The sequence below is a fragment of the Acartia tonsa genome, chromosome 15 (assembly GCF_053477335.1).
Source record: "Acartia tonsa isolate MP-2025a chromosome 15, ASM5347733v1, whole genome shotgun sequence".
In the NCBI taxonomy this organism is placed as follows: Eukaryota; Metazoa; Arthropoda; class Copepoda; order Calanoida; family Acartiidae; genus Acartia; species Acartia tonsa.
The window spans coordinates 6,564,772-6,588,953 of record NC_137274.1 but is presented as its reverse complement, the minus strand read 5'-3'; the positions used below and the strand labels follow the sequence as shown (position 1 = coordinate 6,588,953).

The 24,182-nt window shown below is 34.1% G+C and overlaps 1 protein-coding gene across 1 annotated transcript in view; it reads left to right on the top strand.

The window, feature by feature from the left end:
* The window catches only part of kst (spectrin beta chain, non-erythrocytic 5 kst), a 103,678-nt gene that overhangs the window by 1,259 nt on the left and 78,237 nt on the right, over positions 1-24,182 (top strand). The window contains exons 2-14 of the mRNA XM_080150032.1: positions 2,486-2,581; positions 3,460-3,615; positions 4,205-4,303; positions 5,029-5,135; positions 5,814-5,945; positions 7,551-7,625; positions 17,061-17,175; positions 19,451-19,593; positions 20,762-20,906; positions 21,442-21,513; positions 22,669-22,743; positions 23,265-23,365; positions 23,652-23,747. Of these exons, the coding sequence (XP_080006158.1) occupies positions 2,486-2,581; positions 3,460-3,615; positions 4,205-4,303; positions 5,029-5,135; positions 5,814-5,945; positions 7,551-7,625; positions 17,061-17,175; positions 19,451-19,593; positions 20,762-20,906; positions 21,442-21,513; positions 22,669-22,743; positions 23,265-23,365; positions 23,652-23,747 (1,412 nt within the window). The remainder of the gene's footprint in view (positions 1-2,485; positions 2,582-3,459; positions 3,616-4,204; positions 4,304-5,028; positions 5,136-5,813; positions 5,946-7,550; positions 7,626-17,060; positions 17,176-19,450; positions 19,594-20,761; positions 20,907-21,441; positions 21,514-22,668; positions 22,744-23,264; positions 23,366-23,651; positions 23,748-24,182) is intronic.

The following is a 24,182-nucleotide window of genomic DNA, read 5'->3' as shown; positions in this document are numbered from 1 at the left end:
CCTTAAGAGGCGCTGTCACGAAGGGGACTATCCAAATAAAGGGATAATTACATGACAGAGAGAAGGGGGGGGGGATAATGGGCTGTTTATTACACTAGTCCCCAAAGTTTTATAACAGCGTTTTCTCATTTGTTGGCTCAACAACTTTGGGGACTTTTAATGAATTTTTACTGGTTGATTTATTAAGATGAATGTTCAAACTTTTTAATTACTAATTGTAATCAACAAAAGGGGTAATTTTGTGTATTATTATTGAGGAGGTACACCAATTAAAGCCCATTGGAAAATAGCCAAAAACCACCCCCAAGACAATTTAGAGCGCCCTTGCAAAAGTTCAACCAATTTTCGAGACATTTGCTTTAGACAATAAAACCTTAATCTATAATACAAAGTAGAACGATGTCTGTCTGTTTGTTTGTCTGTTTGTTTGTAGCGAAGGATCTCGCTAACCGCTGAACCGATCGGGTTCTCCTTTACAGGTTAGCTTCTCATAGGTCCCGGGAAGGTTTATAACTATTTTCTTTGGGGGTGGGACAAAAATAATTAAAAATACCCCCCCCCCCAAAAAAAAAATTAAAATAATGTTGTCGACTACGCCCCCCCCCCATAAAAAAAATTACCCCCCCCAAAGAAATTTTTTTTTAGATTCATTTTTAAAAATCTAAATTACGAAAAATTGGTTTGATCAAACCTCTTAGGGCAAAGCCCCTAGAGGCTAGGGGCGAAGCCGCTAGTTACTTTATATAGTAGAACTTGTGGCTAAATCTAAAAATAAAATAGCATAAACCAATTCTGTGACATATATTAAGCTTCCCTAAAGGGAATAACTAACTGAAATAACGATACCCCAATCTACCCTCAACTTATAGATAAATAGATAGATATATTAGATAGTTAGAGAAATAGATAAATAAATAATAATCCAACCCCTTTGCAGCATCCTCTTTACTCTATTCCTCCCCAAACGAACTGACCATTAAATAAGGTCCATATTAGCAAGCTAAATTGACTTATATTCATTAAAATTGATAGGGATTACACTAGTACCTAGTGTCCAAACATTCCAACCAATAATTTTTGGGTTTTTTTTAAGGTCGGATATTAAAAAGTACCTAGTGTCTAAACATTCCAACCAATAAATGTGTGTTTTTTTATGGTCGGATAAAAAGTACCTACCTCTTAGTGTTCAAACATTCCAACCAATAATTTTGTGTGATTTTAGTGTCGGATAAAAGTACCTACCTAGTGTCCAAACATTTTAACCAATAATATTTGTGTGTATTTAGGGTCGTATAAAAAGTACCTAGTGTTCAAACATACCAACCAATAACTTTTTTTGTGTTTTTAGGGTCTGATAAAAAGTAGCTAGTGTCTAAACATTCCAACCATTAATTTTTGTTTGTTTTAGGGTCGTATAAAAAGTACCTAGTGTCCAAACATTTCATCCAATAATTGTGTGTTTTTTTATGGTCGAATAAAAAGTACCTAGTGTCCAAACATTCCAACCAATAATTATTGTTTGTTTGTAGGGTCGGATAAAAAGTACCTAGTGTCCAATCTTTCCTACCAATAATTTTTGTTTGTTTTTAGTGTCTGATAAAAAATAACTAGTGTCAAAACATTCTAACCAATAATTTTTGTGTGTTTTTAGTGTTGGATAAAAAGTACCTGGTGTCCAAACATTCCAACCAATGATTTTTGTGTGTTTTTTAGGTCGAATAAAAAGTACCTCCTAGTGTCCAAACATTCCAACAAATAATTTTGTTGGTTTTTTAGGGTCGTATAAAAAGTACCTAGTGTCCAAACTTTCCAACCAATAATTTTTGTTTGTTTTTTAGTATTGGATAAAAAGTACCAAGTGTCCAAACATTCCAACCATTAATTATTTTGTGTTTTTTTATGGTCGAATAAAAAGTAACAAGTGTCCAAACATTCCAACCATTAATTATTTTGTGTTTTATTATGGTCGAATAAAAAGTACCTAGTGTCCAAACATTCCAACCGATAATTTTTGTGTGTTTTTAGGTCGGATAAAAAGTACCTACCTCCTAGCTAGTGTTCAAACATTCCAACCAATAATTTTTGTGTGTTTTATTAGTGTCGGATAAAAAGTACCTAGTGTCCAAACATTCCAACCAATAATTTTGTGTGTTTTTAGGTCGAATAAAAAGTACCTACCGTCTAGTGTTCAAACATTCCAACCAATAATTTTTGTGTGTTTTATTAGTGTCGGATAAAAAGTACCTCCTAGTGTCCAAACATTCCAACCAATAATTTTTGTGTGTTTTATTATGGTCGAATAAAAAGTACCTAGTGTCCAAACATTCCAACCAATAATTGTGTGTTTTTTTTTTATGGTCGGATAAAAAGTACCTACCTCCTAGTGTTCAAACATTCCAACCAATATTTTTTGTGTGTTTTTAGTGTCAAATAAAAAGTACCTAGTGTCCAAACCTTCCAACCAATAATTATTGTGTGTATTTAGGGTCGTATAAAAGCGCTGCAGGAGGAGAGGCTTCATATTCAGAAGAAAACATTCACAAAATGGATGAACAGCTTTCTTCAGAAGGCCAAAATGCAGGTATGTTGGAGTCCCCAAAGTTTTATCAGTCTATCCATCTTAATAAGTTTCTATCCATCCATCTATCAATATTTATCTGTCTGTCTGTCTGTCTGTCTGTCTGTCTGTCTTTTTGTCTGTCTGTATGTCTATCTATCTGTCTGTTTGTGTGTGTCTGTATGTATGTCTGTCTATCTATCTGTATATCAATCTATCTATCTTTATATCTATCTATCCATCTAATTAAATCATTTATCTATATATCTATCTAACTATATCTATCTAAACATAGGGTGTCCCATAGTGTAGTGTAGTGGTTAGCGCACTACGCTGTGGTTGGGAGAGACCGAGTTCAAGTCCCCACATAGACTTTGCACTTGGTTGACAAATGCTGTCGCAATTTGTCAGATTATGATCACGCAACCTTCCCTAAGATGCCCTAGGGTTGTAAGGGGGGAGATTTGTAGGAAGTTAGGATTCTACTAATCAAGCAGCTCTAACCATGCTTTCCCTCATCCATGCTCCTCGTATGAAAGTGCCATTAATTAGGGTGGCTTAATATGGAACACCTGCCAAAACTCTAGGCCAGGGTGATGTAATAATTGAGTAGCTTCCACGAGAATTGCGGGTCAGCTTGTAATGTAACATAGAAAACAATTAGCTGTGCGCTAAGCTTACCAATCTAAGATTGGCCAAAGGATTTCCACTTCCAGTCTCCATGTGCATCTGAGTCCTAACTTCAGAGAATCATGGCTGCAACAACAACAACATCTATCTAAACATCCATCGATCTATCTATTTGAAAAGTCCATCTATCCATCTCGCTTGGTACCTCTATCTATCTCTCTTGGAACATCTATGATATCCATCTATCTATCTCTATCTATCTACTATTTCAGGTGGATGACCTGTTCACAGATCTCGGAGATGGCCGAAAGTTGCTGAAACTTTTGGAGATAATATCTGGAGAGAAGTTGGGGAAACCCAACTCTGGGAAGATGAGAGTTCATAGGATTGAGAATGTGAACAAGAGCTTGGCATTCTTACATACTAAGGTATATATTATTTTCCCATGCTTAATGTTATTTTCCCGCTCTTAGTATTATTTTCCCACACTTAGTACCTATTATTTATTTTCCCACGCCTAACAAGGGCCTGGAATTTTTACATACTAAGGTATATATTTTAAATTTGTTTAAGAGGGGGGGGGGGGGGTTGTCCCACCCCTCAAGAAAAAATACCATCACAGGACCAGTAGATATGTTCCTTCAAGAGTACAGCCCAATCGGTTCAGTGGTTTCTGAGATCTTAAGCTTCATACAGACAGACATTGTTCTACTTTGTATTATAGATTACTAGCGGCTTTGCCCCTAGCCTCTAGGGGCTTTGCCCCACGAGGTTAGATCAAACAAATTTTTCGAATTTTTAAGACTTTAATAAAAAATTAAAAGAAAAATTTAAATTTTTTTTTTTGGGGGGGGGGCAGGTTCGGGTTGTCCCACCCTCCAAGAAAATAGTTATAAACCTTACTGGGACCTATGGGAAGCTATCCTGTACAGGAGAACCCGATCGGTTCAACGGTTAGTGACAGACAAACATCGTTCTACTTTGTATTATAAATAACAGATTTCCACGAATGTTTAGGTTCGACTGGAGAATATTGGAGCGGAGGATGTGGTGGATGGAAATCCTCGGATGATCCTGGGTCTCATATGGACCATCATCCTCAGGTTCCAGATCCAGGTAAAAACATATTGCAATGGTACCCAAAGTTTTATCTTATTTGTTAGATGTATTTTTTTGGGGGGTAATATGAGTGAATTTTTATTAGTTGAGCGTTCATACGTTTTAACCACTAATTTTAATCTACAGAAACCTAATTTTGTGTATCATCATTAGGGTTGTACATTAATTTATTGGGCATTGTCTTATATGTACCATCCTCAGGTTCCAGATCCAGGTAAAACATATTGCAATGGTACCCAAAGTTTTACCTTGTCTGTTAGATGAAATTTTTTGGGGGGTAATTTTGATTAGTTGAGTGTTCATACGTTTCAACCACTAAATTGATTTTACAAAAGGGTTAGTTTTATGAATCATCATTAGGGTTGTACATTAATTTATTGGGCATTGTCTTATCCCTTTAGATCTCTGACATTCCATATCCAGGTAAAAACATTCACTGAGTGTAAATTACAATGGTACGTTATCTTGTTCTTTGTAACAATAATTCTTGATAATTTAAGTGAATTTTAATCAAGTGTTTCTAAGTAGTGTTCAAACTTTTCAGCCAATAAATTGATTCTACAAACAAAAGGGTTAGTTTTATTTATTGTCATTGGGAATGAACATCAAATTATTGTCTATTGTCTCTGTAAACTGCTGTGCAGCCAATAATATGATTCTACAAACTTGCAGGCAAAGGTTGTGCAATCAGGGCTACATACATACATGATTTTTTTGTTAAGGAAATTGAAATCAATCTTGATGAGGATGATGAGAGAGAAGGATCTGTTAAGAAATCCGCCAAGGATGCCCTGTTACTCTGGTGCCAGAGAAAGACTAATGGATACCAGTAAGTACCCAAAGTTTTATAACAGAGAGGGAAAGGACACTTACATACACAAGAATATGTCCACTGTCCAGTCCAAGCACTGAACCTTGAGGCACCCCCCATGTGTAAAAACCTTCTATTTCCACTTGTCAATTAGGGAGGAAGGGGTCACTTGACTGTAAATTATACTGGTACCCAAAGTTTTATAACAAGAGAGGGAAAGGATTCATACATACGTAAGAATAGGTGCAAGCACTGAACCATGAGGCACCCCCGATGATTAAAACCTTCAATATCAACCTGCCAATTAGGACAAATTCGACTGTAAATTACACTTGAATAGTTTGAATTTTATTAGGACACCTGCCATACTTGGATATTATCTGTATACCTTATTTATTCAGGAATGTCCATACTGATAATCCGGGCTAGGATTCAATGCTCTGATCAATTGATCAATTTATCGGCCAATGTCTTATCCCTTTATATCCCTGTATTGGTTAACTCCGCTATGATAGGAAAATAAACTAACCCCTGTATACCTTATTTGTTCAGGAATGTCCAGATTGACAATTTTACCACCAGCTGGCAGTCAGGACTTGGATTCAATGCCCTCATCAATTGATCGTCCATTGTCTTATCCCTTTAGATCCCTGAATTGTGTAACTAAACCCTGCACTGTATACCTTATTTGTTTAGGAATGTCCAGATTGACAATTTTACCACCAGCTGGCAGTCAGGACTTGGATTCAACGCTCTGATCCACCACCACCGTCCTGATCTCATCAACTTCAACCAACTCCGTCCTGATGACCATCTCAATAATCTCAGGTACAAATGTTTATAAATTGTACCCAAAGTTTTAATTGATCCAAAACTTTGGGTACTACCTAGGTATTTTAAATTTTTATTTTTAAAAAACTAAAGTTACAGTATCCAAACACTTCAAACAACAATTTTAATCTTACAAAAGGGGTAATTTTGTTTATACTTATTGGGAAAGTATTTAAATATATTGTCCATTGTCTTATCCCTTAATATCCCTGGTTTAAACTCAGGGATCTAAAGGGATAAGACAATGGCCGATAAATTGATGTAAATCCCCAATGATGATACACAAAATGGTTGAAATGCCTGAACATTCAATAATAAACTCAGGTACAAATTTTTCCTTGCGAATTCTGTCAGGGATCTTAAGGGATAAGACAATAGCTGATAAGTTGATGAACATCGCATCACATTACGGAGAATTTTCCATTAATAATAAAATAGAAATAATAAAATTAATACCTACCAGATTAAATAGCCCGGCACTTTGCCCCCCTTGGGCCCACAAAACTGGTTTTTAACTTAAAAAGTTTCATTTTACTATCCATTGAAAGCTGTCTGTATTACGATGCGAGAAATAACTATTTTCATTTTAAGAAAGGCATCAGTTTTCATGAAAACTGTTAGATAATGTTTTTGAATGCTCTTGATGTAGCTGGATTCCAGTATTTTCCAGTATGGCTTCGAAACCGATTAATATCCGCTGTTTTACAACCGGTTCGTTTGGTCAGCCCTACTGAAAATTCCATGAATATGAAATTAATACCTACCAAAGGGGTAGTTGCACGAAATGCATTTGAACTTAATTCAGTGAACCGCATATTTTTTCCTGGTTAATGGTTTTATCTACATCTATATGGCATATATTTGAAAGAAATTCAACTATCTACCACGTAATTTTTAAAATATTAAGACTTAAAAATCTTAATTTTATGGTATATGGAATTTATACAGCTAGCTTATTTTCAAAAAAAACAGCATGAATACTAATTTAGTGATGTCTAATTGCTTGTTATTATTTATAATACAAAGTTAAAAATGTTTGATGGTATATTTTAACTTTTGCTTAAAATAATTTTTCTGTAATGCACTTTATGCAACTATCCCTTTAATAGCCCGAGACTTTGGCCCCTTCGGGTCCCACAAAACTGGTTTTAAACATAGGTATGAACTTACATTTAATATCCACGGAAAGCTGTCTATATTACGATGCGAGAAATAACTATTTTCTTGAAAAATATTCTTGTTTTAGGAATATACGTGGATATTATGACAGGAAAAATTGTTGTCAATTTAGGATCCAATTTCCCCTCGCTTTTATTGGTCGGGCAGTTTATTTAGTAGGAGGGGAGGGAATGGGGAATGTTCACATTATTATAGAACATGAAAATCTGGTGTAAGCTATATGGTGTAAGTAATAATAAATCCTTTATATTGGACGTAATTAAAGCAATAATTTATTTATCTATCTATCTCTATGTAACTAGATGCTATAGTGTTGACTCTCCGCCACCGGTTATCTCACTTTCGCGCCTTTTTTTTTAAATTCAAAATTTGGCGCCATATATATATTCACTTTAGCGCCTTTATTTCAATTCATTGTTTTAGGAATGCTTTCGATGTGGCTGAGAAGCACCTAGGAATACCCAAGCTACTAGATGCAGAAGATGTCGACGTTTCCAGGTAAGAATTGACTCGCAGGGAGGGGACAATGGGCTTACATTTTATTACACTAGTTCATAAAGTTTGAGATTGATTGGGTTGATGATTGATTCATTCTAAGGTTCATTGATTGATTGAATGATTCATTGATTAGGTAGATTATTGATTGATTGATTGATTAGCCATAGTTTCTTAGGGTTTGGACCTAAGTAGTCATGGAGTAGGCTGAGACACTTTTGTATAGCCACACCCTAGCCGAGTATGGCAGGTGTCCCAAATCAAGTCACCGTAATGAATGACGCTCTCCGCAGTGGAGCTTGGGATAAGGGTAGTACTGATATTATGTACGTGGCTATTGAGTATCCAAACTTACTCAATAATCCCCTTCTAACACAACCAGGGGAAGTTGCGTGAATGTATTCAACTGAGAAATTCGAGTTGCCAAATGGGGACTAGAACTCGAACTCTCATCACCGTAACTCAGTGCGTTACCACTGAGCTACGACGCCCCTTATTAGGTAGTTTATTGATTGATTCGTTGATTGGTTCTTTGATCAATTGATTGATTGGTTGATAGATTCATTTATAAGTTGATTGATTGATTAGATTAGGGATTAATGATTAGCAATTGATAGATTGTTGTATAGATTAATGTTTATTGTTTAATCTTGTGTTATTATTTCTTCTCAAAAGATGGATTGATGGATGTATTGATTGATTGATTTATATTAAATGATAGATAGACTATTAGACATACTTATAAACTAATCATTGAATTATTTAAAGTTTTTATAATATTTTAGTAAATAATTGAGGTAGGACTTACTATTTTAACAAGAGTCACAATATACATGAAAGCGAAGCTCTAAAATCAAATGAAAATATTCTAACAGTATCCACAAAAGGACCACCCTCAACGTCACAAAAAACGGTTTTTGATATTATAGCCCCCATAGGGCCTATATGAAAAATTAAAGACCATTTTTCCATACAATTTGGGGTCGGAGATTCCGAATCTGGCGTCCATTTTTATGTAGCTGACCTCCTTCATGCCGAAAAACGGCGCCAAAGTTGACTACCCTTCAAAAAATCCGCGAACAACAATTTTAGCAAAATAAAAATCTACCAAACTATTTTGATCATAAGATAGATAGATAGTTAGATTTAAATAAATATAATTATTTTTTTTAGAGAGAGAGAGAGAGTGAGAGAGAGAGAGAGAGAGAGAGAGAGAGTGAGAGAGAGAAAAGGAGAAAGAAAGACAGAGAGAGAGAGAGAGAGAGAGAGAAAAGGATAAAGAAAGACAGAGAGAGAGAGAAGGAGAGAGAGAGAGAGAAAAAAGGATAAGAAAGACAGAGAGAGAGAGAGAGAGAAAGAAGGAGAGACAGAGAGACAGAAACAGAGAGAAAATGTGTTAGATAGATAAAAAGAGAAAGAGGGAGAAAAGGAGATAGAAAGAAAGAAAGAAATAGGGGGATAATTATAAAGTGAGAGAAAGAAAAATATTTTTTTGATAAAATAGAAGACCTTACGTGTAATCTCCTTATAATAAAGTTTGTCTTTCTTGTTTGTCTAAATGTTTGTCTATGTGTCTGTCTGTTTGTCTGTTTGTTTGTTTGTCTGTTTGTTTGTCTGTTTGTTTGTCTGTTTGTTTGTCTGTTTGTCTGTATGTTTGTCTGTCTGTACCGAAGGATCTCACAAAACGCTTTACAGGGTATCTTCTCATAAGTTCTGGGAATTAAAATGGAAACATAAATGCTTAACAAAATGTGGGGCATTGTAAAGTGACAGCTAGGAAGGGAAGAGACATACGGCTAAAAATTTCAGGTACCAAAAGTTCTTTTAAATAATTATCTTGTTCGTTGGCACAAAAGCTTTAGGTACTGCTATAAATTATGATTGATTGGAACCAAACTATTACTGTCCAAATTAAATAAATTTTAATCTACCGACAGAGAAATTATATGTTTAGTAATATTTATGACCTAATGTCTTATCCCTTAAGATCCCCAAAGTTTGAGAGTCACTCATTCGTAGGTTTAAACACTATTGTGACTTTCTGCATACATAGATACGTTGTACATCAATTTATTCCATTGTCTTATCCCTTCTGCATATCTGCTACAGAAATGGATATAGAATACGTGTCTATTGTGACAGAGGAATTTTGTCGTCAATTTAGGTTGCTAATATATAGTCCTCAGAATTAAGTCAATACCTTCCACCATGGTAATGGAAAGGGATGAGGTAAAGTCATAGGAGGTGATTGGGATTATAGTAATACTAGCCATGCAGCGGAGAGAAACATTTTATTCGCGTATTTTATTTCAAAGTATAACCATAGCTACAGGAATCCTTTAAAAGGTTTAAATAAATAAGTTGATATTATAATTACTACTAATTACTACTACTAGTTGCTTCAACCCCAGCCTCTGGTAAAGTACAATCCATACAGACCAGTAATTTTAAAGTTAATTGACTTCAGACAAAGTAAAAAATAAAATTTTTTGGGGGGGGGTATCATTTTTCCTGGGAACTATTTCTCTTGGGAGGGTGTAGATAACCACCCCAAAATGGTTATAAACACTCCTTTGACATATAAGAAGCATCACTGTAAAGAAGAACCATATCGGTTCAGCGGTTAGCGAGATCCTTCGCTACAGACAAATAACCTTACTACTTATATAATAGAAAATACTAGCGACTACGCCCCAATGCATTTGGGGGACTTGAGGTGGATGGAGGATTGAAGTTCATCACCCCCTGTTATAAATTAAGTTTTTAATAGAAAAATTCAAAAAAAATGGGGGGGGGGGGGAGAGGTCATTTATTCTAGTGGCAATTTCTCTTCTTAGGGTGATGTTCCCTCCCCCAAAATAGTTATAAACCTTTCCAATTGTTATGAGAAGCTACAATGTAAAGTAGAACCATTAAGATGTTGTTACTGGTTTTTTTTTAAAAGGACAAAAAATATTGCTTAAATTAACCCACTTACTATTGACATAAATTAATGAACTATATCTGTTTCGGTACAACGGCTCTTGCCTGGCCGTGTACGAGATCTTATAGTAAAAACGTACTAAACCTGCTACTTCCCACATGAATCAAACCAGCGTAGTTACTAATACAATTTATTGTATGAAACGGTGAACGCTGAAATAAAAAATAACAAAATTAATAAACAAAAATTAAAATGTTAAATATTTCATAAAAGAAAATAAATCTTGTAAAAGAAAATAAATCTTTTTTCTTTTGGACATAATCGTCTTTTTCTAAAAGGTTTCGTGATTTTGAATTAATATTTCAAAAACATATAAAAAGTTAGGCTTCTTTTTGCTTAAAATTAAATCAAAACTTAATGCGAGTTTATAATTCATAGATAAAATCATCATAGACTACTATAAAAATATTCTGATACAAAAATAAATCAATTACTTGGTCTATTTTAATGAAAATAAAGAAATTAATTTGCCTTCTTTAAGATATCATTCCATTCTATTTAAAATGCTTAAAAGAAATAATATTTACCGAGTCTTTTGATCATGTCAAGCCGGGAAGCACTCAAAGGTATTTTTCAGCACGGATAACACCACATTTTCGTACTATACATGGGTTTTCATCACACAGATATTCTGCGCTTGTTGAAAGAAAGAATTAAGATGGAGGCGCAAGCTTTGTTTTGTTTGGATGCGCACTTGTTGTTTTGAATGCCGTGTTCAATTATGAACTTTTGAAATTGAGCGCTCTCTAGACTACCAATAATGATAAGGAAAGATAGAAAGGATAAAGGTTCGAATTCACAAACGAAACATACTATTATACTTCCAATACAATATCTTATTTTCTTCATTGGGTTGGGGAGTTTTGTATAAGAAAAAAAAAATATTTAGCAATCTGGTGATTACAAGTAATAATATATACAGGTTCAGGATCTACTTAGTAACAAGGATGACAACATCCATTAGTAGCGAAGCTGTAAACAAAATCTTGAAAAACCGAGAAAATCACTTCATGTCGGATGGACAGACAGACGGACGGACAGACATAGGAATTGTAGAGTAGCTTCGCTAAAAATATGTTGTTATCTTGTAAACATAAATATGTAGTTTTAATGTTATAAATGACAATATTATGTCAGCCACAACTGCTTTTATTTAAGTAAATATAAACTCTTGAAATTGCATATCTGTAGAATGTCAACAAGTATGGCTGGGTATATCGATCCAGGTTCTTTAAACTTTTTCTGTCTGTCTGTCCGTCTTTCCTTAACGCCATTTTCTCGGCTGCTATTGAAGATATACATTTAAATTTTAAGTGAAGATTTTAATGGCATATGCACATCTAATCAATACATTGTTTTGTCAGTCTGTCGGTCAAAGCAAACATTATTTTTTAAGGTTTCGTGATTTACTTTAATTTTTTAATTTTTAAAGAACTGAACATCTGCCCCATAACTCACTGTGTCTGTTTGTCAATACAGTGATATTTTTCTGTTTGTAACTTAAGTTAATCATGAATAGGAATAGAGAAATTCACGAAAATCTAAAAATCTAGAAATCGATCTAGCACCCCAATTATTAAACAATTCTTAATAAAACTTGGTGAAAATATGTAGAATGTAACAGACAGGTGGACAAAACAATGTATAGATTAGATAGGCATATGTCATAGGAATCTTCACTAAAAATTTCAGCTGTCTATCTTGCAATAGGAGTCAAGAAAATCATGTTTCCCCCATAGCGTTACGGACTGACGGACGGACGGACTGACGGACAAAGTGAATTATAGAGTGGCTTCGCTTCTAAAAAGTATGACATCCCTTAAAGTGCATTTTTAAAATCAGAAGGAAGGACAGACGAACATTAACCCTTGTAGAGTGTTAGAACTTGTAAACAAATAAGTGTAAACAAAATTGTTCTTATTTTTGTTGCAAAATTGCGTAAATACTTACGTTCAATTTTAGGACTTGATTATAAAGTTTCCTTGCTTACGATATTGTACTTTGTTGTCATAGACATCATTATTCAAAACTCAGATTAATAGGATAGTTATCCGCATGCAACAATTGGTGTAAAAAAACGTAACAATCACTGATTGTAATCTACAGAAGTTTATCATCATTGGGAATGTATTTCAATGTATTAGTCATTTGATCTTTTTGTTACGTTTTCTTTATTCTATTTCTCTCCCTTGTATTATTTCTTTCTCTCTCTCCCTCTCTCTCTCTCTCTCATATTCTTTTTCTCTCACTCGCATTATCTCTCTCTCCTTCTCTTTCTCTCTCTTTTTTCTTTATCTTTCTCACTCTCTCTCTCTTTCTCTCTCACTTTATGTATTATTTTTTCTCTCTTTCTCTCATTCGCTCTCTCTCTCTTTCTCATCTTCTCTCTCCTTATCTCTCTTTCTCTTTCTTTATCTTTTTTTCTCCTTTACTGGCTCTCTTTCTCTCTCTGTCTCTCCGTCTCTCTCTCTCTCTCTCTCTCTCTCTCTCTCTCTCTTTCTCCTATACTCTCTCTCTTTGTGTTTCTTACCTTATCTTTTTTCTCACTTTCTATTTTTCTCTCATTCATTCTCTCTTTTATTCTATTTCGCTCTAATTCTCTTCTTCTCTCTTCTTCTTTCTCTCTCTCTCTCTCCTTCTGTCTCTCTCCTTCTCTTTCTCTCTCTGTTTCTCTCTCTATTTATCTCTTTCTTCCTCCTTTTCTTTCTCTCTCTCTCTCTCCCTCTTTCTTTTTCTATCTCTTTCTCTCTCTCTCTCTCCATCTTTCTTTTTCTATCTCTTTCTCTCTCTCTCTCCATCTTTCTTTTTCTATCTCTTTCTCTCTCTCTCTTTTTCTCTTTCTCCTTTTCTCTCTCTCTCTCTCTCTCCCTCTTTCTCCCGCTCTCTCTCTTTGTCTTTCTTTCTCTATTCTCTCTCCTCTCTCTCTCTCTCTCTGTCTCCTACCTTTTCTTTCAATTTCTCTCTCTATCTTTATATATTATATTATACATTTTATCAAAAAAAACTTTTCTTTCTCTTCCTTTATATTTTGTCTCCTTTTCTCACTCTCTCTCTCTCAACGTTTAAGAAAGAAAAAAAATAATTATATTTATTTAAATCTAACTATCTATCTATCTTATGATCAAAATAATTTGGTAGATTTTTATTTTGCTAAAATTGTCATTCGCGGATTTTTCGAAGGGTAGTCAACTTTGGCGCCGTTTTTCGGCACGAAGGAGGTCAGCTACATAAAAATGGACGCCAGATTTGGAATCTCCGACCCCTAATTGTATGGAAAAATGATCTTTAATTTTTCATATAGGCCCTATGGGGGCTATAATATCAAAAACCGTTTTTTGTGACGTTGAGGGTGGTCCTTTGTTGACAAAAAATAAAAAAAATCAGTTTTAAATGGTCGCGCGGACTTTCTGGTAACGATTATAGAGTTGCTACGCTTTCTAAATAATTCTTTAAGTTTTAAAATGCAAAAGACCTTAGTTTCTGTTCATGACACCCAGTTGTAGAAAAGCTTTTAAAGTATGGCTTTGAAACCGATCAATATCCGCTGGATTAGAACTGGTTCTCAGCCTTACTGAAAAATAATGTATAGCATCGTATTACAGACAATTTTCCACAAATATAAATTATAAAAATAGTACCTTTTTGTTGGATTAGGCCTCTTAAAAACTGGTTTTAATTTCTCATTTTGATATCCGCGTAAAGCTGTCCATAACACGATGAGATAAATAACTAACTTTAAAATGCATGAATTTCAACCGAAAAATGTGTGTAACAACTTGATTTTTAGTTTGCTTCTAAATGTTTTTTTTTCGTAATCAGTGCACAAATGCCACTTAGGACTGCTTATTAAACTAGTCCCCAAAGACCTACCAATAGATTTATAATACTAGATAGTCAATTAAACTAAAAAAGCATCTAAAGGTATAAGACAATGGCCTATAAAATTGATGTACATCTCCAATGGTGATACACAAAATTACCTCTTCTTTAGATTATAATTAGTGGTTGAAACGTTTGGACTCTCAACTTAGTGCACCGACCAATCTAAATTTAAAGTCCCCAAAGTTGTTTAGCCAACAAATAAGAAAACGTTATTATGAATCTTTGGGGACTAGTGTAATAAACAGCCAAATGTCCCCTATCCCCTACGTTTTTATATATTTTTTATATTTTTATCATTTTCTCTGGGGAGGGTGGTGGTACCCTCCCCCAAAATAGTTATAAACATTCCCTGGACCTATGAGAAGCTACCCTGTTAGGGAGAACCCGATCGATTCAGCGGTTAGCGAGATCCTTCGGTACAAACAGACAAACAAACATCCTGTTACTTTATTACAAGTATAATGTGTTTGGACTATTCCTATTCCTATTCCTAATGGCCGAATTAATTGATATGGGTTCTAGATATTTATATTTATTCAACAAGCCATTCTAAATACAACAGGGAGGGAGGGGACATTGGACTGTAAATCATACTGGTACCTAAAGTTTTATAACGAGGTTTTCTATTATGTTGAATTAAAAGGGGGGGGGGGGTCGTAATGAAATATAAACTTAAACAGTGAGCAAAATGGTCTAAATATTGAGATAGATTCTTGAAACTTGGTTATAAGCTTAGTCCTATAGGTACTACATCTAAATGGCAAAAATATCAAAAAAAAAATATTTTAAGGTTAGGTTAGGTAAGAAGAACCCTTGTATTTGGTTGTATTCTAACTTTTCAACCCATAATTTTGATCTACACAAGTAACAATATAACAATTTCCAATGTCTTATCCCCTATGATCCCTGATTCTTAAATAGCTTTGCATGACATGTTTGTTTTGTTTTATCTATAATACAAAGTAGAACGATGTCTGTCTGTCTGTCTGTCTGTTTGTTTGTACCGAAGGATCTCGCTAATCGCTGAACCGATCGGGTTCTCCTTTACAGGGTAGCTTCTCATAGGTCCCAGGAAGGTTTATAACTATTTTCTTGGGGGTGCGACACCCGCACCCCCCCCCCATCAAAAAAAAATTCTTTTTAAAACTAAAATTAAATTAGAAGGGTCGTCTACCCCCCCCCCCCCCCCCCCAAAAAAAAAAAAAAAAAAAATTCCCCCAGCATAAAAGCGAAGTCACTATGCAGTCAGTTAGTATAAGAAAATGAATCGTTCAATGCATCAATGCAAAAAAATTCGTCCCCTCAAAATAATTTGAAAAAAAATTTTGTCTTTTAAATCTATAAAGAATAAAATAAAGAATAGAAATGAATGAAAAAATTACGAAACCTTTCTCACAAATATGGGGAATTATGTAAAAAGTTAAAAAAGCTACCAGTCCTTTCATCTAACTTTGAACACAAAAACAAGGATAACCCCCCACCCCTTAAAAAAGTTGAAAACCTTCCCTAAACCTACAAGAAGCTTCACTGTAAAGGAGAACCATATTGGTTCAGCGGTTAGAGAGATCCTTTGTTACATACTATAAAAAAAAAGATTACTTTTGTATATAATAGGATATATGTCAATGTTTGTCGCTTTTGTTGATGTTGTCATCCTTATTTTGTTATCTTTGCATGTCATTCTCTTCAGTTAGGGAGGGAAGGGTCATTGGACTCTAAATTACGCTGGTACCCAAAGTTTTATAACCACGCTATTGTTAATAAACTTTGGGTATTTTTATTGGATTGTTTTTATGGGATATGGGATAACGTCCTATGTCTTATTTTTAAAGATCCCTAACAGTTTTTTTATTGTTATTTTTCCATTTTCAATGTTAAGCTTCATTTTTAAATGGCCCTGCTTTTAATGCATGCAAATTATTTTTGTTGTTAGATTTTATTGTTGAGGGTTTGCCTCTAGAAACCTAGGGGATGAGGTTCCAAACCTAATATAGGAGCTTAGAAAATTTCACTGCCTTGTAGGAAAATTTCTAAGGAGTGTGTAAGAGTAATAGTGTAAAACACTAGAGGGGGGGGGGGGGAACGAAGGTGTTAATTAAGTTTATGTCTTCATCCCAAAGGGCAAAGACCTTGTGCCAACTCTCCATTGGGTCTTTGAAAATCAATCAATAGTGTCGAAAATATTAAGAAAGCTTATTAGCAGAAAATAATTGGCTAGCAGATGAAATAGGTACTTTTCCATAGTAGTGTTGAAAAAATTATTGGAACGTGAGAATATTTATAGGAGCGTGAGAAAATTCTTCAGAGCATGAGAAAATTCATTGGGGCGTGGGAAAATTTATTTGAGCGTGGGAAAATTGATTTTCATGTATGTTTGTAGGCCAGATGAGAAGTCTGTGATGACGTATGTAGCCTCGTATTACCATTACTTATCCATAGTAGCGTGGGAAAAGTTATTGGGGCGTGAGAAAATTCATTGGGATGTGGGAAAATTCTTCGGAGCCTGAGAAAATTTATAGGAGCCTGAGGAAATTCATTCGAGCGTGGGAAAATATTTTTTTCTTTGTTTCTAGGCCAGATGAGAAGTCTGTGATGACGTATGTAGCCTCGTACTACCATACCTTCTCCAAGATGAAGGCTGGCGCCACGGGAGGAAAAAGAATTGGAAACATCATATCAAAAATCAAGGCTTGAAAATATTTGGATTTAGATGCGGATTTAAACTTCTCCTCCTATTAAAAAGTTGGGGTACAGGCCCTTTTTGTGAACACGCCTCTTAAGGGGCGTTTCGTCGTATTTTCACAGTAGCGTTTGATAGCTTAGTTTAGGTTAGGTGATTGCCCCGCATGGTTAGAGCCCCCCCCCCGGGCCCGCAGGGGCTAGAAATAGGGGAAAATCTTATGTGAAAATTAAAAAGTTATTTCTGATATTTATTCTTATCAATTAGAGAGAGCGGTTTCTGATAAAATCCGTAAAGGTTATGTTCTATAAGTTGAAAACAGTAGTTCTTTTCAATAAGAAATACACATATTTAGTGAATATTATCGTTCTACTACTATTTTTAAGCCTGAAAACACACACAATTACGGATTTTTTAGCGCAACCTACTTTTCCCTTTAACACAAATATTAATGAAAATAATTTTTTTTGCTTTCTTAAACACTTCCCTCATAAGGTTATGGGCGAAACAACTAGTTTTTTAAAAGGTATAAGCTAAAGAGAGAGATGGGGGACAATAGGCTTTTTACTACACTAGTCCCCAAAGTTTTATAATTAAATAACGTTTTCTTATTCGGTGGGTCATTAACTTTGGGAACTTTAACTGAATTTTAACGGGTTGGTTCATTAAGTTGAGTGTTCAAACGTTTAAACCACCAATTTTAATCTACAGAAAGGTTTCTTACTAATTATGTGTATCATCATTGGGGATGTACATCCAGTTATCAGCCACTGTCTTATTTCTTTAGATAACTGCATAAGCTATCATGGAAACTTTTAATAGTTATTTCTCGAATCGTATTATAAACAGCTTTCCGCGAATATAAAATGTACCATCATAAGATTAAAACCAGAGATTCCGATGGCACGGGTTAACAAAACTGTTTTTGACCTTATGATATTACATTTTTATATTTGTAGAAAACTGGATATAATACGATGCTAGACATAATTTTTCAGTATGGCTGAGGACCGGTTTTAATCAGGGAGTAAGGGAGGGGACAATGGGCAGTTAATTCAATTTTATAGTTGTGACCCTTAAAGGTTGAAAACCCAGATATTTCCAGATAAAACAAGTATTTGCAATTTAGCAACCTTTAGTGGAAATTTTTGACTTTTTGAATTGTTTTTAATTCGAAATGCACCATCCTTAAACTGATGCTTTACTACAAGCCTTTGATTCTAGAGATCAAAACCCTTGTTTACAATTCATTTCCATAATTGTTATTATTTAAACTTCGGAAAATTAAGGAAACAGACCATTTTACTTTTACAACTTCTTTTACCAAAATTTTTTTATTGTATTTATTAAAAAGCGTAGACATGAAAAAGCCTTTAAATAATTATATTACAAAACTTACTAAAACAATTAACTTCCTACAGAACTTTTAACTCAAGTTATTTCATTTAACAAAATAAAAATGAGATACCTTGCGTCAAAAATATACTACATAAATAAAATAGTTGAGAACATAAGTACATCTTAATTTTAAAGATCTTAAGGTTTAAGTAACATATCTTAGGATAACTGGTAGCTGCGCACCTAGCATCCAGGACAGAAAAATAAAATAACACCATCTTGAGATTTTAATGATAAACAAACCTTGAACAACTTAGGACTTCGTGAATTTTCCCTAAAATTTTGAAATTAATCGGATCATTAATTACAGAAATATTAAGCTAAAGACAAAAAACTTTTGTCTTTACATTAAATCAATAAGAAACATCTAACATGTCTAAAGTAACGAAAAGAGCTAACCGTTACGGACGTACAAATGTGCGGGACCTAATTATAGGAAGGCTTTGCTCATAATAACTAATAATCTTAATATAATTTCTTTCTACAACGAACTAATCGGAATGAATTAACATTAAACAAGAATTAGATATAAAAAATGTAATGATTCAATTTACAAAATAATTTTCAAAATCAAAATATTCTGTCTGCTTGTTATTGTTTATCTTTTTGTTGACGCGCTAGTTTGCCGCGAGATTATGCATGATTTTGCGTGACGTCATTCATAATTGGTCCCCAAGATTGGTTAGCAACTGCTAAATTCTTGCATGTTCCCTTTAAGCCAGTCCCCAAAGTCTAAGACTCCTAAAAATTGAATATTCGATCCATTGTCCCCTCCCTTACTCCCTGGGTTTTAATCCACCGGATATTAATCGGTTTCGAAGTGAAAATGTAAATACCTAATAAATAATCTAAAATCAATATTTTCATCATCAAAAATTAAAATAGGCAATCGACGACCAGAAGCTGACTTTTGAGAGCTATAGTACAGAATTGCTTCTGTGGATTAAGATGAAAATTGGAGAAATTAAGAAAAGAGATTTGCCCAATTCTTTGGAAGAGATTCAGCTGTCTTTGAAACAGTTTAAGGAACAATTTTTATTCACGTTAAATAGGTACCCAAAGTGTTTGAGAGGTTATAAAACTTTGGGTACCAGTGTAATAAACAGTCCAATGTACCGTTCCTACCTGGTAAAAAAAATTTGCTGTCTATAAAACAGTTTATTAAAGTACCCAAGGTGAATGAGGTAACGAGTAAGATAGTTTATAAAACTTTGGGCACCAGATTGTAGATGAAAAGTGTCGGTTGAAGTGTATGGATACGTTTAATTAAAAAAAAGTAAAGTGGTAGTTTCACGAAATGCATTTGAACTTAATTTAGTGAACCGCATATTTTTTGTTAGTCAATAGGTTAAACTATATTTATATGGCATATATTTGAAAGAAATTCAATTTTCTACCACGTAGTTTTGAAGTCTTGATATTTTAAAAACTACGTGGTAGAAAATTGAAATTCTTTCAATATATGCCATATACAGCGTGGCCATATTCTTCATTATACTGAAAATCTTCAGTATTCTTCAGTATTTGGAAATTGGGGCTTCAGTATTTTCAGTAAATACTGAATATTCAGTATTTGAAAATTTTATTCAGTATTTTTCAGTTTTTGGAAATTTTTATGATTCAGTATTTTCATTATTTCTTAAATTCCAAAAAAATTTGCTTAAATAAGATGTTTATTTAAGTAGTTGATGTCAGATTTTTTGCGCCTCACTTTAATTTCCTTTGAATTACCCTATAACTTTGTACATTAATTTTGTTTTTATTTATGGTAATATACATTTTTTTTTCAATTTCATCTCAAATATATTTTTTTTATATATTTGAGATGCTTTTATACAGTATTTTATATTTATTTATATATTTTTTACAGTATAATAACAAAGCTATGATGATATGAAATTTTGAAATGAGGAATCATATAAAAAAAATACTTATTCAGTATTTGTATTTTTTTGTTCAGTATTTCAGTATTTTTTCTTATTTTAGGATTCAGTATTTTCAGTATTTCCTTTTTTTTCTTCAGTATCAGTATTTTTTTGGTTGTGGCCACACTGCATATAAATGTAGTTTAACCAATTAACCAGGAAAAAAATATGCGGTTCACTAAATTAAGTTCAAATGCATTTCGTGAAACTATCTCAAATAAAATTTTGTGGTACAATTTATAATGTGTATGAAAATTGAAATGGATCAGGACTACCGAATGCGCGAAAAGCCGCCGAAATATCAGGAAAAAGTTGAGATCGAAGCAACCTATTTCGACATCCAGATTAAGCTGCAGCAGCTAAGACAAGCGGCCTACCTGGCTCCAGAAGGACAGCGGCCGCATGACATTGAACAGGCAGGCGCTAGCAGCGGTGTATCTTTGTATTCAAATGGATGTCGCATTATACTAGTCCCCAAAGTTTGATAATTAAATTTTCCTATTCGTTGGCTTAACAACTTTTGGAACTTTTTGATTGGTTGATTCATGTAGTTTGAGTGTTCAAATGTTTCAACCACTAATTGTAATCTACAGAAGTGGTATTACCTTTATCTCTTTCTATCTCTTTTTAAGTTTTTCTCAAGCTATTTATTTATCTATCTCTCTTTGTCTATTTCTCTTTCTTTGTTGTTTCTCCCTCTCTCTATTTCTCTCTTTCTTTTATTATTTCTATCTGTCTCTCTCTTTCTCTCTCTCTCTCTCTCTCTTTCTCTCTCTTTCTCTCTCTCTCTCTCTCTCTCTCTCTCCCTTTCTATTATTCTCACTCTCTCTCTTTATCTATCAATATATCTATCTCTCTTTCTCCCTCTCTCTCTTGAAAAAATACATTGACACTTGATGAGAATTGTTAAAACTATTATAAAAGACAAAGATACACCTTTCTCCCTCTCAGGCCTGGCAAGAGTTGGAACGACAGGAACACCTGCGAGAGGTTGCTCTCAAAGAGGAGCTACTCCGACAGGAATATGGATATACAATATAATCTTCCACCGCCAAACCTCCTAATGCGACAAACGTCCTAAACCTTAGAATGCGACAAACGTCCTAAACCTCAGAAAATGCGACAAACCTCCTAAAGGGACATACGTCCCAAATGCGACATCTCTTTTTAAGTAAAACGTCCTAAGATTTTTTAAAAATTATGAAATAAAAAAAAATCTTCCAAAATTTGAGAACAAAATCCTCCAACAGTGTAAAAATCCAATCCAATATTGCGATAAAAACACACAGGGATGAAATTCAAAACCAAAATTTCTTTCTTGAATATCTTAATGCACAGGGTGAAATTTAAAAATCCGTTCATGAAATGAATCGTTATTTTAGCCTGCTGCGAGTTAGATGTAAGGAGGAAGGGGGGGGGGGGGTTAATGCAACCATCTCGTAATCAATGTTTAAATGACACTTAAAATTCGAATTTCGATCTGAAATTTTGCATGAGTTATGATTGGTAGGTCTATTTTCCCTAAAGCGAACAAAAAGTTGGAAAAGTAGCGGCTAACGGCTGGCGGCTCAGCCGTTTAGCCATTTTTGGGCTTATTTTCAAGGCAAATCATCACGAAACTTATCTCAACATAATGTTCTTTGCTGCTCAAGAACGTTTTCAAACTTTGTTACTGGTACTAGAAATCTAAAAATGTTTTTTTTTTTGTATCATTTCACATGATTTAAAACAAAATGTGTTTCAAAAAGTTGATTCCTACTAATTTATGACAGATTTGCCTTAAGAATAGACATAAAACGGCTAAACGGCCGAGCCGTTAGCTGTTACTTTTCAACTTTTTGTTTGATTTAGGAAAAATAGACCTACCAAGGATTACTCATGCAAAATTTCAGATCGAAATGTGAATTCTAAGTGCCATTTATACATTGATTACGAGATGGTTGCATTAACCCCCCCTTAGCGAAAATCTGGTGTAGCATCTTAGTAATAATCATCATCATTGGGGATGTACATTAATTTATCTTATCCCTTTAGATCCCTGAGTTTTGTAGTTATTTATTGCTCTGTATTATAGACAGCTTTCCGCGGGTATCATGCGGATAGTATTGCGGAGAACCGGTTCTAATCCTGCGGATATTAATCGGTTTCGTATAATGTATATCCATTGCTCTGCAGGAACGACTGTTACAGCTGGCCCTCAAGTTTGAGAGGAAGTCTGTGCTCAGAGAGGGATATCTCAATGAGATGATTCAGGTAAGCATTTTTTGGGTGCTTTAGCGCACTTTGGGTACCCAAAGTTGTTTTGATAACGAATAAGAAGACATTATTATAAAACTTTGGGGACTTGTGTACATTATTATAAAACTTTGGGGACTTGTGTTTTTTTTTTTTCATTTTTTTCCAGAGAAGGGAGAGTATTTTATGCTGGTTATGGCGCCAGTCCCCAAAGTTTCCTATTATAATTTGTTTGCCTAACATCTTTAGGGACTTTTAAAAAAATTTTGGTTGGTTCATTAAGTTTCTAAACGTCTCAACTAATAATAAGAAGGGGTAAATTTGTGTATCTTTATTGAGTATGTACATCAATTTATTCCGATGTATCCAATATATTCCCATGCTATATTTTTTTTCACATGCTTTCAAATATTTTTCAAAGCTTTTAAATTTTTTCCACGCGTTCAAATTTTTCCCTAAGTTTTTAAAATTTTCCCTAGCTTTTACATTTTTCCCAGGCTTTCAATTTTAACCACACGCTCTCAAATTTTCATGTTTAGGTATTATCTGACCCTAGGTACGGGTCTAACCTGACCCAAGTGATGGCCTCTGTGAAGAAACACGAGGCTATATCAGCTGATATCCTTGCCAGACAGGACAGGTATGATACTTTGGGTACTTTAGTGTATATTTAGTACTTTAGTGTACATTGAGTACTTTAGTGATTTTCTCTGCTCTTATTCAAGATAGACGACTGAAATTTTTAGTGAAGATTCCTATGACATATGCCCATCTTATATATATATTGTTTTGTCCAACTGTCTGTTATTTGGAGTGCTATATCGATTCCTAGATTTTCAAGTTTTCGTAATGTAATTTATGCTTGCAATCAAACTTGTTAAATGCACTTCATGCAACAATCCCTTTAAATCTTTTTTATTATTAAGGTTCTTAGACTTGAGGTCAATGGCGTCTCAGCTTGAAAAGGATAATTACCATCTCAAAGAAGAAATTATCAAGAGAGAAAAAGAAATAATGGCCAGGTAATATCCGCTGGATTAGAACCGGTTCTAAGCATGCTATCCGCATATTATCGGCGGAAAGTTGTCTATAATACGATACGATAATAAAAACACATACAAGGAGAAATATTATATATTTCCAGTATTGCTTCCAAAACCGGTTAATATCCGCTGGATTAGAACCGGTTCTCAGCCTTACTGAAGAATTATGTTAAGTATCGTATTACATACAATTTTCTACTAATGATAAAACAATAATCATATTATTCATACCAGTGAGTTTGGTTAGAACGGGTTATCAACCCCTTGGGGCTAACAAAACTGGTATTAGTCTTATAATTTTTAGTAGCAAAGCTCAAGCTACTCTATAATTTGAAATGTTCGTATGTAAGTCTGGAACGGTATTTTATATTCTTATCTTCATATCTATTTTTCTATCCTCCTGTCTTCTATCTA